The 16,445-nt window shown below is 38.6% G+C and overlaps 1 protein-coding gene across 3 annotated transcripts in view; it reads right to left on the bottom strand.

Moving 5' to 3' along the window:
* Positions 1–6,741: 6,741 nt before the first annotated feature.
* CD200 (CD200 molecule) overlaps positions 6,742–16,445 on the bottom strand; it is a 29,134-nt gene continuing 19,430 nt past the window's right edge. For all 3 annotated transcript variants that reach the window (XM_005903367.3, XM_070369105.1, XM_070369115.1), the window contains one exon: positions 6,742–14,511. In XM_005903367.3, coding sequence (XP_005903429.2) covers positions 14,504–14,511 — 8 coding nt within the window. In that variant the 3' untranslated portion in view covers positions 6,742–14,503. The remainder of the gene's footprint in view (positions 14,512–16,445) is intronic.

The raw sequence follows: 16,445 nt of genomic DNA, 5'->3' as shown, positions 1-16,445 counted from the left end.
CGCTAGGCTTCCCTGTCCATCACCAACTCCCAGAGCTTGTTCAAACTCATGTCCATTAAGTTGGTGATGCCATCCAAACATCTCATCCTCTGTCATCTCCTTCTCCTCCCGCCTTCAATCTTTCCCAGCATCAGGGTCTTTTCTGATGAGTCAGTTCTTTGCACCAGGTGGCCAAAGTATTGGAGCTTCAGCTTCAGCATCAGTCCTTCCAATGAATGTTCAGGACTGATTTCCTTTACGATTGACTGGTTGGATCTCCTTGAAGTCCAAGGGACTCTCAAGAGTAGAGAGTCCCTTCTCTCTTCTTCAACACCACAGTTCAAACACATAGTCTACTATGTTAGTTTCCTATATACATCTTTAATATAAGTACATGCAAAACAGTAAAATGATTTTTTAAACTTGATATATTTGCATTAAAGTAAAAATTTGCAGAAACAATGTCATATTTAGTTTTTCAGCATCCATGTGTTTATTTCTTGGTACAGTCCTAGGTTTGCAAATCATTTATTTAAGTAGAACAGAATCATGATTCGAGGCCCATCATAGTAGCTGAAATTATTTACTCAGAGTCCTTGATCAGACATTTTATACCATGGCTCAATTGATAAAGAATCTGCCTGCAACACTGGAGACACAGGTTTGATTCCTGGGTTGGAAAGATTCCCTGGAGAAGGAAATGGCAGCCCACTCCAGTATTCTTACCTAAAAAATCCCCATGGACTGAGGAGCCTGGCAGGCTACAGTCCATGGGGTTGCAAGAATCAGACATGACTTAGCAACTAAACCACCACCACTATAGGTTTGGGGTTATTGGTCATTGGTCAAGGAATCAAAACCTGGAAGGTATAAACCAATACAAGTTCAGTTCAGTTCAGTCACTCAGTCATACCAAAAAAGATTCAATTCAGGTATACCGGGTAAGACTCTTCTCATGGCTTCTGCTATGTCAGTGGAGAATCCACTGCATCAATTTCATGTATTTTGTAAGTCCTGGTCCTCTTTTCAGTATCACCCTTACCCAGATTTTATCATGTTTACTTACAACATTTTATCACATGATTTAAATAAATGAATACTGTAACACATATCCAAATTTCAATCTGCTTCCTCATGGGAATAAATACAGTTGTGCAATATTGTATATTTTATTGCTTTTCCAACCACTATTATTTAAGTTGGGCAAGGCAAGAAATGAGGACATAAATGGAGTAAAGGTCAATGAAACTATGCACATCGGCTCCCTATAACTACTGTAGCAAAGTGCCACAGAGTGAATTGCTTATTCTCTCAAATTCTGGAGGTTAGCAATCTAAATTTCAGTCAGCAAGGCCATACTTTCTCTGACATCTGTAAGGAATAATCTTTGATGCCTCTTCTCCTCTAGCTTCTGGTGGTTTGCTAGCAATCTTTGGCATTCCATGACTTGCAGATGGATCACTCTAATCCTTTGTCTTCACATGAGGTTCTCCCTGTGTCTCTGTCTCTTCTTGGTGTTCTTTTTATAAGGACACTAGTCATATTAAATTAGAGGTACGGAGAAGGCAATGGCAAGCTACTCCAGTACTCTTGCCTAGAAAATCTCATGGATGGAGGAGCCTGGTAGCTGCAGTCCATGGGGTCTCTAAGAGTCGAACACGACTGAGCGACTTCCCTTTCACTTTCACACAATGGAGAAGGCAATGGCAACCCACTCCAGTGTTCTTGCCTGGAGAACCCCAGGGATGGCAGAGCCTGGTGGGCTGCTGTCTATGGGGTCGGACAGAGTCAGACACGACTGAAGCGACTTAGCAGCAGCAGCAGCAGCACCAGCACACCCTACTTCAGCATGACCCTGTATTAACTAGTTGTATCTTCAATGACCCTATGTCCAAAGAAATTCACTTTCTGAAGGACCAGGGGTTAGGACTTTAACATACAATTTTTCTTTGGAGGACACAGTTCTTTATATAACACCATGGTAGAACCAGTGGCTTGTAGATACTGGTCATGTGAAGCAGAGTCTCTCAATCCTGGCACTGTTGACAGTTGAACTGGATAATCCTTTGCTGTGGAGGACTGTCTTGTGCCTTATATGAGGTTTAGCAGAAAACCTCTACCTGCTAGATGCTGGTAACACTCTCCTAGCTGTGAGAACCATAAAAGTTTCCAGACATTTCCAATGTCTCCTGGGGGTTGGAGGGTAGAGGTCAAGTTGCCTCCATTGAAAACCACAGATAAAGGTTAATTAATGTTGGACTACTTGAGAGGAAAAAGAAAAAACAGGAACAATAGGAGGCTGTCTTATGGCAGTGGGAAGTGTGAAATGGGAAAAGGAAGTCATGAAGGGTAGCAGTTTTGTGATAACAGAGATTAGGATGTGATCATAGGAGTGTGTGCCCTAAGTAGGAATGAGAACTAGGTTAGTAGAGGGGAAGAGGCCAGGGAATGAAAGAGTCATCTATATACATATTGATGTCATCAATCATTATGACAGAAGTAGTTTTGGAGACCAATGACTGAAACTAAAATCTTTAAGGAATGAAGGCTAGTTACTTGATAAAGGTAATGATTATATACAAAAGAGGAGAGGTTCGTAAATTATCTGATGATTTGAGACTTAATGAAGGGGTTTTTAATGGAGCCAAAAAGGAAAGCGACTTGGAAGTGGCAACAAGGAGCAAAAACGATACCTCCCCTCATCACAGCACAGTCCAGGGATATAAGGAAAGCAAAACCAAGGCACAGGGCTTCAAGGAAATGCTGTTCTCAAAAGGGCACCAGGTTCAATAAGTGCAGAAGATAAAAAGAAACTTTTAGAAAAAAAGGTTGAGGATATAGGGGAGTTTGCTGGTTATTAGCCATATGTTCCAGGGAACAGAGTTGAAGGCTTTCAGGAGTTGGTGATTGGTAGGAGGCATGGCCAGGAATGGGAATTCACAGAACCAGAATTTAAAGGTTAGGTACAGGAGAATGTGCTGGAAAGTTAAAAGAAAATATCAAGAGCACATAGCATTATAGATGATAATAGAAGAGAAATTTTAAAGAAAAGAGAATCTAATGTGAGATCCTGTAAGAAGAGGTGAAAGATATTCATTGAACTTGATGTATGAGGGTCACCAGAGTCCTTCCAGAAAGGAAAAATTTGCTGACAATTTTAGAGGATGGTGGAGTTATCTCACCATCTACCCATGAAGCCCAGGTTAAAACTTCTAGTGTTGCAGAAACCAGTAATTGAGCTCAGAGTGTTGGAGAACTCAGGATTATTACACCAGCGGGCCCAGAGGAGTTAACAGTCTAAACTCTGAGCCCCGAACAAAGGAGTTACAGAATTTTTATACACAGACAGGCATGATTAAGTGGGTTTGCAGGTTTGCAGGGGCTGGGCGATTGCAAAGAGGCAGGACAAGGGTGAGTGAGATAAGCTCCAGTTCCCAGCATTGTGAGTCCCCACTTTCCGAGACTTATGTGATCCAGACTTTGCAAGGAGCAAGCTGAGTTACAGAGGCAGAAAGAGCAGGAGGTTATGTAAAATTTTAACTTTTCCTCTTCACTATGTGGCTTCCAAAAAGTCATCTAATCAGTAATCTACGTGAGCTCAAATTATTAATGTTAATTCTTTACTATCTCAAAAATAAGGAAAAATTTTTAGTGACTTTAAGGCTAACTGCGGGGCTTCCCAGGGGGCTCAGTGGTAAAGAAACCACTTGCAAGAGGTATGGGTTTGATCCCTGGGTCAGGAAGTTCCCCTGGAGAAGGAAATGGCAACCCACTCTAGTATTCTTGCCCAGAGAATTCCATGGACAGAGGAGACTGGCAGGGCTATACCATCCATGAGGTTGCAAAAGGGTTGGACCTGACTTAGTGGCTAAACAACAAGGCTAATTGCAATTATATGAGTTTTGTGTCCTCAGGTAGGCTCATGGCCCAAAATAAGAGGTCATCAGAAAATAAAGAAGAAAGCTTGTAAGAAAGTCTGTTCCTCTACAAGTGTAGAAAGCATCAGATGAATCAGCTTTAGGGAGATGATTGCAGTTACGACGTCTGCCAGATATTCCCAATCTATTTTCCAAGCATGAGCAACATTGACTTCCTCTGGCCATAGAAACGAATCTTCCTGTTTGGAAACAGAGATAAAGGACAATGATCTGAATAAAAGCTGGATATTCCTGAGAAGTGATTCCAGAAAACTGTAGTGAGAAACATGTAAATCTGACTCCCACTTCCATTCAGTGGACTCTCTTCCTCCCGACCCTTCACTTGCTGAACCATTAGTCGAATTGCCAGAGGCTAAGAATTTTATAACCCTGGCCTTGATACTTTTGAGCAATTCCAACACTTATGAAGTTCATTCTTTTACTTTCTCCAAGTTGGTTCTACCTCTCTTCTTGGGATTTTTATATGCTTTTCCTGGAGCTGCTATCACAAATTACCATAAATTCTGTAGCTTAAAACAACATAAATTGATTCTCTTGCAGTTCTGGATGCTAAAAGTCCAAAAGCAAGTTTGCCCACAGGGCTACACTCCCTCCAAAGCATTTGTGGGCTATATGTTATTTATCTCTTCTAGCTTTTGGTGGTCCCAGGCATTCCTGGGCTTATCATCACATTACTCTGGTCTCTGCTTCCATGGTCACATGGCCTTCTCTTCCCTTCTATACATATGTCTTATGAAGGTACTTTTCATTAGATTTAGGGCATGCTGAGATAATCCAGGATGATCTCATCTCAAGGTCCTTATCTGAAATAACACTGGCACAGACTTATTTTCCAAATAATATCACATTCTTAGGTTCTAGGGACATGATGTGAACCTCATTATCTTACAGAAGAGTGAAGTGGACTCTTTCAGAACACCAAAGGCTGGATTTATGTAGTAATTCCTGGAGAATTTCTCCGAGTTTTGATCAAAGTGAAGTGAAGTGAAGTCGCTCAGTCATGTCCAACTCTTTGTGACCCCATGGACTGTAGCCTATCAGGCTTCTCCATCCATGGGATTTTCCAGGCAAGAGTACTGGAGTGGGGTGCCATTGCCTTCTCCATTACATCAAAAATTTATATCACATCATGCTTTTTTTTCCATGTAGTTATGTCTAGTTTTGCCAGTTTCTAATTGGAAAAATTACTTAGTCTTCCCAAACCTCCAGGATTTTTGTTGTAGTTGTTATTGTTGTTTTTGTGGTGGTTGTTGTCAAATAGAATAGTGATACCCTTTCATAAGGTCATTGTGAGTATTAAATGACATAATATATGAACATTAATCAGCACTATGCCTGGCAAAATATCACACAACTCAATGTTAAGTATTATTATTATTCTTTTATAGTACTTTGAAGTTTTTAATGTGCAACCAGTGATTCTCTGATTTAATACTATAATCCCACAGTTGGGTAAGTATTATGTCAGGAGACCTAGTCTTAGCAAGATACTACCACATTAGTTTAAATATTGATTTTTACTTGTCCCTTCTCTTTCCCAAAGTGACTTGAAGAAGTTTCAAAATATATATACTTAAAAAGTAAATTGGGAAAATCAACCAACTGAAAGGTAAGTATTCATATCAACCATGATGATAAATTCAAATTCCATCATTTGAGTGTCATAGTTGGCTCTTACAGGAATATTAGCAGTGGCTCTGGCTCTGATGGATGGCAAAATAATGGGTTAATTATTTTTTATGTCTCTCCTTCCCCTGTTTTTACTCTTCTGTACTTTATAATTTTCTATAATTAATATGTCTTTATTATTTTTATAAACAGAAAGAAGTTCTTAATTGAACTTCTTGATAGTCAAGGAAAGAGGGCACATATATAGTAAAATCAGAAGGGAGGGAGTGTGTAATTTCCTTTGGGAAAATCAGTTTTTCTAGTATTGTACTTTTAACTCAGCATCATTTCTCAGCAAATACATTGACAATGCCCACAGATGCTTCTTGCCGCATTGATCAAAAAAAACAGAAGGCGTACATGATTCTGTAATGGACTAAGATTATGCAGTCCCTAGACAATCACTCCTAAAGATTACTGTGAAGAGAGCCCAAGAGTAAGTGAGAAAAGTGGGTCTGGTTCATTGGTACTGAGTCTGAAAATGTGCCCAGGGGTGGCTATAACAGTTTGGAGTATCTGGGGATGATAAGTATGTGTTTAAAATTTTGCAATAATATTGTGTGTAGTATAATTCCAGAGATGATGAAGTACCTGGTCTAGATGGATGGCCTTTAGCCTGTAGCCACTTTAAAAGCTGGAACATTATAGTCATTGAGGGAAGCTCTAGTCATTGGAAGATTAAAAGCATACCACTTGAGATTATATTTCCATTGATAAAGATCTAGAGTAATTCAGTGTTGTTGATTGAGGAAGATTTTATTTGGAAAATAGATGAGAATTCAGCAGAGATGAATAAACTGTGAAAATACAGGTGATGATATTATTCTTGTTCAGAGGAAAGTCTTCCCTTAAGTAGCCCATTACTAGCAAAGTTGGAATCCAATTCTTTTTAAAATTTGATTTATGAGTTTTGCAAACATATACAAAAGTAGAGAGAAGAGTATGAATAATCTCAATTTCAACAGTTTATCTACATATGGCCAATCTTATTCCCTATCATCCATATCCAAGATATGATTACATATGTAATGATGTGGAATCAAAATATAAAATTGAATTATAATAAGTACATTTATAAATTTTATTTCCAATTCATGACATCATGAATTTTCATAAGTTATTTTAAATACATGCAGGAAGGTTTATTTTGTCTATCTTTTTAATTTTATTTTTAAACTTTACAATATTGTATTAGTTTTGCCAAATATCGAAATGAATCCGCCACAGGTATACATGTGTTCCCCATCCTGAACCCTCCTCCCTCCTCCCTCCACATACCATCCCTCTGGGTCGTCCCAGTGCACCAGCCCCAAGCATCCAGTATTGTGCATCGAACCCGGACTGGTGACTCGTTTCATACATGATAGTATACATGTTTCAATGCCATTCTCCCAAATCTCCCCACCCTCTCCCTCTCCGACAGAGTCCACAAGACTGATCTATACATCAGTGTCTCTTTTGCTGTCTCGTACACAGGGTTATTGTTACCATCTTTCTAAATTCCATATATATGCGTTAGTATACTGTATTGGTGTTTTTCTTTCTGGCTTACTTCACTCTGTATAATAGGTTCCAGTTTCATCCACCTCATTAGAACTGATTCAAATGTATTCTTTTTAATGGCTGAGTAATACTCCATTGTGTATATGTACCACAGCTTTCTTATCCATTCATCTGCTGATGGGCATCTAGGTTGCTTCCATGTCCTGGCTATTATAAACAGTGCTGCGATGAACACTGGGGTACACGTGTCTCTTTCCCTTCTGGTTTCCAGTTTTAAATTTCTCCAGGAAAAGAATTATTCCCATGCTTTCCTTGGCAACTATTTCTCAGGACCCAGGACAGCTGGATGGTTGAAACAGCTCTTAGTAAATGCTACCCACTGAAAGATACATGGTGCTGTTCTGATCACCATAAATATAACTAGCACAATATGGATCAAATAGCAAAGATAAACGCAGCATTTCTAATAGCTCTATGGTTAGAAAACTATACATAGTTTGTGGGTACAAAACCCAATTATCACAACTGCATCTAATGACATCATCCCCTTTATTCCATCTCTTTGTTCAAGAAACCAAGTCAAACACAAATCCCAAACTTGTGAAATCACTTGTTTTCTTTCTCTTCATCTTTTTACCATTTTTGTAATGTTCTCTCTCAATATGTTTTGCTTTTGAAAATTGATGCCTGGAAATTCATTCAAGTCTGACTTTATGAGTGTTAGTTTTACATGTGATTCTTGGGGCCTTTTTAATTTTTATTTTAAACCTGATATATCTCAAAAATTGCCCCTCCTTAACCAAGAATTTGCTTGCTTGCCCTCCCTCTTTGTCTGTCTCTCTCTCTTATCAACATTCACCTCCAAAATTACCTTAGCTGAAAATAATCAAAATTCCTCTAGTCAGGGGAAAAATTTTTCCAGAATTTAAGCATCAGGTCAAAACTACATATTATCTATCAAACCAGATGTTTACCTATTCACCGCCAAAGAAGCTGGAGGAACATCAAACACCAGTAATGGGAATAGCTTTGAATCTCATGCAGAGGGAGGCGATGCAGGAAAGTTTGGGTTTCCAGTAAGCTCTGTGAGCCAGCAAATATCTTTAAACTTAGGAAATGGTTGTTCTTGGCTAAGCAGATCGCCTCAGGCTGTGTAAGAACCTTTTGTCTGTAATTACAGAAGGAGTTCCAGCTCCGGGTTCTTTCAGGTGTCCCAGTAAAGGAGTGAAACTTAATGATTTTAGTGAATCAGGTGGAATTCTGAGGCCTGTTTCCTTATCTCTAAAAGCTCTTTTAATTCTGACTTTCCATGATTGTCACACAGTTTCTTTCAATGCCTTTTGGCATGCATCAGGAAATGTCAGCTTACCCAGGGCATGTCAGTCAGTTCTTGAGGTCTCAGGAATGGTTGCTGACCTTTGTCAGCAAGATGGTGGCTACTCATGACGCTCTGGGGATAGGAGCCTGTCCAATCAAATACAACTTGGTAGGCCTGGAGTTCCCTTGAGGAATACATTCTCTCTTTCCAAGGGATTTGTAGATTAAAGTTAGCTCTAAGACAAAGTAGAGAAAAGCACCTCCTTCTCCCAAGTGGTTCCAGCCAAGCTTGGGCAGCTGCAAAACTAGCTGTGTCTCTTGGCAACTCACTGGGACAAGGGAAAAGGGAGATAAAATTCTAAGCCATCTTTGAGCTGTATGCTGTATTTCATGAACACTGGCCTGGGCCAATGCTACCCACCCCTAATGATATCAATGGGTTTCCACCCAACTGGTCACTGTTTCTGAAATTTTAGTGCTTCCTGACGTTTCTTAACTAGAAACCACATGGTTTATTAATCAATATACTACTTAAAAGCACTTAATTAAAGCCATTGATATTTACAATATTACAATAAGAAGGGAAACCAAGGTGAATACAAGTTTAGGGGATTATTACATACAAAGCTAAATAGCAACAGCAGATCCAGAATCACATGGTATCTGAAGTGCATCATCAGGGCAGCTAGGCTTCACTGACTTTTGCCCTTGAATTACAAAGTGAAAGCTACTTTCAGGAAAACACAACTCGCTCTTTGAGTTCCAGGTCTTTGATTTGAGCACTCCCCTCTCTAGGCTCACATGATTTAGGTGAAAAGCATCTAAATATCTGTTGAATTCTCTGGAACCTTTCAAATCCTAGAAAGGTCTTTCCATTATGGCATAATATCAAATCTGGTAAAGCAGCATAATTCTATGGAGAGCTTTCAGGCGTATCAATTTTTGCATCCTTTTTAAGTGTCGGAGGGCTCTCTGCCATCTCTGATGGCAGATGGTGGCTGTTAATACTCTGGAACAAAGTGGCAAAACTGTATTCAGAAAGCTGATGCCCAGTAGAAAAGATTTTAACTTTTGTGGGGTTTTATTCTTTTGGGTTTTGTTTTGTTTTAATAGAGTGCCAACATGATCAAGGGCTGGGAGGGCTTTCTCCCTGGCTTACAGAAAACCACCTTCTTACTGACCAGATTCACTTTGCCTGAACCGCAACAAGTCAAAATGCTAAGACACTGACTTTTGTGTGTTCTGTTCTTTTGGTCATATCCTCAGCACAAAGAAAGGCCATGTCATCCTGGATTAGGATCCCTGCTTATTTTGAAACAAAGCCCAATAGGTTTTCTCTCTGTTCAGCCTGCTTCTACTGCCAGCACTCCTATTTCCACCTCACCTCCGCATCCACTTCCAGAGAAGGGTGGAGCCGACTGTGAGAAAGAACTAGGAGCAACTGAAGATATGAGACCTGTGGTGTTTCAGTGTGGATTTTGAGGTCACAGAGCAGACATGCTTCAGCAGTAAGCTTGCACATGTTGAGAGCTATACTCCTTCTCACTTGAGCCTTTACAGATACTCAGTAAGACAAGCTTGGTGCACTCCCAATTTATAGTTGAGGACATGTAAATTCGGAGATATTAAGTGACTGGTCAAAGATCACACATTGCTGAATATCAGGGATGAAATCTAAACACCATTCTTTTGGTTCTAAATCCATTATACTTGTCTCTATGCTTCATGACCATCAATTTCTAAAAGTCCTCTTCTATTCTCTAGTTCAATCATATTCTCTCATAGGGCAGGAGGGATGCTCCAGTGCAAAGTTGTTTAAACTACTCCTCCCTCCCTCCCCTAATGTATTGTCACAAAATTGATTTGCTCAAGAAATATTCCTTGGCTGCTTATACTAAGTGCTAGGGAAAAGCAAGCCAACAGATTAAAACCTCTGCCCTCATTAAGCTTATGATCTATTGGAAGGTGACAGATAATAAACAAAATAAATGAGTAAAGCAGATAGCATGCTAGATAGTGATGGATGCAAGGGAGAAAAATGAAGCAGAAGAGGGAGAGAGAAAGGGTTTGTTGGGGAAGAGGCTTATGTGGTCACCTTCAGGAAGAACATTCTAGGCAGAGAGAAGAGTTAAGTGCCAAGGTTTTCTAGTGGAAATCTGTCTAAATATTGGTGAAATAGCAAGAAAAGGGTAGTGTGGCTGGCAGAGGATAAACAGGAGAAAGAGCTGTAGAAGGTGATTTTAGAGTATCAGGGAGCCCAGTCATGAAGGACCATAAAGCCCATGTAAAGACTTCGGCTTCTTCTCTAAATAAGATGGGAAGCACTTGGAGATTTTGTGCAGAAGAATGACAAGATCTGTCTTGACCTATATTTTAAGACAGATATGAGAATAGTCTGAAAGGGGAAGAAAGCAGAAGCAGGGAGATTAGTAAAGCTATGTCAATATATATACTACCATGTGTAAAATAGCTAGCTAGTGGGAAGCTGTTGTATAGCACAGGGAACCAGCTCAGTGCTCTAGGATGACTGAGAGGGGTTGGGAAGGAGGCTTGAGAGAGAGGGGATATATGTATACTTATGGCTGAGTCACATTGTGGTACAACAGAAACCAATACAACAAAGCAGTTATCCTCCAATTAAAATAAAATTTTAATTAAAAAAATAAATTTTAAAAAAAGGAAAAAAAAAGCTATTAATATGTCAACAGTCTATGAAAACGAGAATGACACTTTGGGCCAGGTGGTAAGATTAGATGCAAGCGTTAGATTCTAAGTATACTGAAAGAGCAAATAGGAATATACTGACAAATAGGATATCGGATGAACGAAAGTATAAGTGGAGGGAAGAGAGAGGGCACTGGGCAGGAAGTCTGGGATTCTGAGTTGGAGCTTTAGTCCCATCTTATGTCCATACGGTCACAAAGAATTGGACATGATTTAGTGACTGGACAGCAATAACATGTCTTCAGTGTTACCCAAAGAAAGTCACTGAAAAACTTAGGGCCTCATTTTTCACACTTATAAAAATGGGCTTGAAAACCTTCTCCACCTCACAAGGTTCAAATGTATATGATGTCTATGCAAGAGCTGGCTTGCTTACAACTGAATCACAGTGCTGTGTGACCTTATCCAAATTCATTAGCCTAAGTGACTGTGGTGAGGAGACTGAAGTCAAATCTGGAGCATTTTGAGAGCAAATGAAAAAAAAAAAAAAAATTACAGGTGTCAGGAATTACTTTAGGAAGCTTTATTTTTAGAAAGTTAAATCTCTTTCTCGATGAGCTAAATAACCATAGAAGAAAGTTGGTCCAAGAAAACTCTTTTAACCAAAGCCTCATAGTCCCTGGCCATCATGTGGTTTTTGTATTTTTTTGTATTCTTTGAACATGTATGTGTGAAATGTTACCTAGTTGGTAGTTAAAAAGTTCCAACCCCTCCCCCCACATTCTCATCTTGAAGTTTAGTTCTATTTAAGCACAGAAAACTTCTTTTACTTTCCCTTATCTCTGAGCTTATTTACCATCACCCTGGAAAGTTCATAAATTTTTACTGCCAAGAAAAATTTTTGATTGAGTTATTCTAAGTGACTCAAATGTTTACAACTTTCCCAACCTTGATTAAATATACAAAGCCCAAACTGTCTTTTTCTAATTCACAAATTCAGAAAAAGCTCTCCTAATTGAAAGGGTCAGGATGAGTTAAGGGGGACCTGATGAGCCCCTCCCAAGAGCAAGAGGACAGCATTCACAGGTTCTCCACTCAATCTGCCTTCTCGGAATCAGGCACTCTGAGCTATGCCTTCCACCACCTCTCTTCACTCTCTATGACCCTCCCAAGTCTTTACCATCAAAGTCTATCAATTCTAAGTCCAAGTCTCTCAATATCCTCCAAAGTAACTGATTAGCCATTTAATACATCAATTTAATTATTAGGAAGAAGGGTTAGGCCAAGGCTTCTTTGCAGGGGAATTCCCAGAAAGGTAGTGGCCTAAATAAAATTTTGGTGGAATGCTTAGGCACTGTGAAGATAGCTATTTCATAAAGGAGTGCCTTTGGGCACTCATGAAATCTCATAAGATGGTCTCCTTCTTTGCCTATCCTTTAAGTGACTAGTCCTTAAAATTGCCCTTGAGACCATTTCAGGGGCTCCACAAAGTCAAAACTACGGTCATAATCACACCAATTCCTTATTTTCAATTCTCTTACAAATGTGTTGTAGAGCCTTCCAGAAATTACCTGATGTATAATGTTACTATCAGTCTGATGACCCAATGAAATGTATGCTTGTAGGTTTTTGTTTTTAAAATGTATTGGTTTTAATATCAAATATGGTAAATATCAACAGACATAATTTGCTATATAAGAAAGCTCTTTGGGGTCCTCAATGATGTTTTTACATGTGTAAAGGGGCCCTGAGACCTTTAAATGTTTGGAGCTACTGCTTTAAGTTACAAGATCTGATCTGGCAACTGAGATGCCAGAATATAGCAAAATCAGAAGCAGGATATTAAGTCCTACCAAATTCAAAGCTGTGTGAGCTAATTCATTTGAAAAGGTTAGTATCTAAAAGTAAAATCAAAACAGCATATATAAGGAAGTGCTCCAAAACTGACCGGGTCATATCACCAACATGAAGGAGCTCTCACTGGTCAGAAAAGGACATCTGACTTGTGATGTTGTGAGAAATCAGAAATGTCAACAGCATCTTTTAGAAGACTAAGAGAGAGGGGGGAGGGCTTCACACACAGAGGGAAAATATAAGTATTATCATTAATGTCCACATTTTCCACATTCCCCAAGAGAATATCATGAACCAAATAGTTAGACACTTTTAATTATTTAGTATATTAATACAAATATATGAAATAATACATAATTAAATAACATATCTAAAAGTTTACTAAATATATAAATATTCAATACAACAATAAAGACAACTTAAGTTTTAGTTCCTAAGTCACTGGATACAGACAAGAAAGCAAAAGATACTGAAAAAGTCACCAGCTTGGTCCAATGATGATTTAGAGTTCAAAACTGTTCCACTAGTTAGAACAATATGTTTATGACAAAGGAATTTGTACAGCCATACATGCTTCCTCTGCTATTGTGATAAGTTACTTTATAAGAAAAAAAGTTGGGGGAGGCAAAGCATTTGAATTAACTGACTGCTATTCATAAAACTTTCTAAACACCTCTTTTCATAATATATTTCATTACACTAGGTTGAATTTAGAATGATTAAAATAGGGCTGGGTCATATTATGAGACAAATGGATGAGAAATGCATGCTTTTTAAAAAATGCAAGCTGCTGTCTAAGACTAACAATATTTTAGTCTGCTATAAAAACAGATAAGCCAAGTTAAGGTTGCCAATGTTACTTCACAATAAATTGAGTTCCACTTCCATTGTGGTAAATATCACAGAAGTACGTGAAGAAGAGCAGTGAAACTGAGACTTCTAGAAAGACCAGTTAATAGCAAAAACAATAAGCAGGCAGTAGACAAGATACCCAGTGATGAGGAAATAGACTTATGGACCAAAGAAGGGAAGAAGAGATGGCATGTCCACAGAAAGGCAAAAGGCAGTCTCAGAAAAGTTCTTTGGTCCCTACCTTCCTGTATTCTTCTTTCATTTCTTTTCTCTTTATCCTTTTTTTTTTTTTCCCCTGGAATTGCATCTGTTTTTAGAGCAGAATGGAAAATTATTTGGTCCAACTTCTTAACTTTCTGGATGCGAATGTGAAAGTTCATTGAGATATGATTAACACAGAGTTACCACCAGTTGGAGTCAAAGTCAACCTCCGAGCGGTGGCTCCTGGCTCCAAGTCCAGTATCCTTTCAACAGCACAACACTGCATCGTTTTACAAAACCAAGTCCTACAACAGACCTGAGAGGTAAAATGACTTCCTCTGGGAACTCACAGAAGCACTGGGTGGCCTACATGGCAGTGGAAAGTCTTGAAATTCTTAGGCCTTTGACTCCCATTTTTTTTTTTGCTCTTTTAGGTTCCTTGGAGAATGATCCTCTTTCTTCTGCTTGCCTCCTGAGTCAGATTCAAGTAGACCAGGAAATAACTGTCAGGGTTCTGTGTGACTCCTCTAGGGCTCTGGGTAAAAGAAAGATCAAGATATGAACTTTGAAAATCTATAATTTCTATTCTAATAGATTTTCAGAAGTAGATAATAGAAGGATCAATAAACACAGAATTCTCCAGTGAATATTTCATCAGCAAAGAGGAGGAAGTAGATACCGCTGATTCAGTGTGCTATGAGGCACTGTGACTCTCTTTAAAAGGATATGAGTAGTTCTAGGAAATAATAGCTTACCATTCTTAAGCAATGGAGAAGGAAATGGCAACCCACCCAGTATTCTTGCCTGGAGAATGCTTGGACAGAGGACCCTGGTGGCCTGCCATCTATGGGGTCGCACAGAGTCGGACACAACTGAAGCGACTTAGCATGCATTCTTAAGCAAGATTGTACTTGCTTAATAATACATGTAAGACTACAAGTAAAAGAGCAGGCTCAAGAATTCCAAATGATCCACATGTATTTTATTTATAAGACCTTGAGCTTTGTTTCCTGTGGATACTCACTTATTGGACATCAAGGTGGGAATGGTCACAAACTAGACAGATGGAGGCCCTTACAAGACTTTTAGCTTTCTAGCCCTTAAACTGGGAGAATGTGGGCCTCCCTACAAGGCAGGCAAACAGTGAAGTGAAAGGTCTGGGATTTTATCTTGGCTCCTTTAATCTTACTTTCTCTGTAATCTTAAGTAATTCTTTACCAGAACCCGAAGTTTTGCATGTTTTAATTCTGTCATCATTTCTAATACCAGTGATCTGTTCCATGGTGAAAGACACAGAGCAGCTCAGGCAAGAATGCCCAGACTTTCAGGTCTGTTAACCACCTACTTTATGACTGGATTTTGTTATGACATTTTGATATGATGGGTGGCATTGGTATATTCACGCGTAAAATTTTATAGACAGATAGCCTTGTGATGCAAGATTTCTCCCAGCAGTTCTAACCTAGATTGTTCAATAATAACTGCTTCACACTTTTCTCATTTAAAGCATCCCTTCTTCTGCTTGAAACTATAATTACACTGGGATGGGCTGAGAGTTACCACTCAGCCAGCCTTCATCTGGGAAGCTTAAGTACAATTATTAGTAAAGCAAAGATTTTTATTTTTTTTGGAAACATGTATCTTTTATATTATTCTTCCAATTAATCTCCAATTTCAGCATCACCAATTATTTACTGAGTACTGCTGTTATTTGATAGAGTTCTAAGCTTAAAACATGAGAAAATGACTTGATTTTACCCAGGATATAATGTTTCGCTAACATTGCCATTATCATCATTGCAGAGAACCCATTTATAAGATTAGGTTATTGTGAAGCAAAGTGGGAAAAATCAAAGTAAGTATATAGATATGAGTTTAAATAAATCACTTTTACCTGACATAGTTAGATATTTTGAAGAAAAATGAAGTTTGGAATATGCATTTCACATGATTGTCTAAGTCTTCTATTGGTTTCCAATTCAACCATGACCCAAATAATAGAAGACTGCTACTGACAATAAAAATTTCTAAAAATTAGGTGATTATCCATGATAATATGCCCCAAAGTGAAGTTGTTTCTGAGAAGCTTGTAATCATTGGTGGTTTGGCTAATGAGAAATAAAAGATTATTCTTAACCTCAAACTTAATGTTTTTGTAGTATATGTAAGGGGCAAATTTATGACATCAACTGGGTTTTAATAGAAAAAAATTATCAAGAAATTTCCCTAGGAAATTTTAATTTCTTTTCACTTTCTATTTAGTAATACAGTACTGATTCATAAAAGAAAAAAAAAACATTCTTTGAAAACCTATTAATCTATTATCATATTGTTGTAGTCTCATGAGAAATAACTGTGATGATCTCACTAGGAATGGTACAAACAGAAACTGCCTCTAACTCATCAAACCTTCCTCAGAGAACAGTTTTACTGTTGGAAAAAACCTAACGTAACACTCTCTGGCATTAC

Source organism: Bos mutus, chromosome 1 (assembly GCF_027580195.1).
Source record: "Bos mutus isolate GX-2022 chromosome 1, NWIPB_WYAK_1.1, whole genome shotgun sequence".
In the NCBI taxonomy this organism is placed as follows: domain Eukaryota; kingdom Metazoa; phylum Chordata; class Mammalia; order Artiodactyla; family Bovidae; genus Bos; species Bos mutus.
Note: the sequence above shows the minus strand (reverse complement) of the source record. Positions and strands in the feature narration are given on the sequence as shown.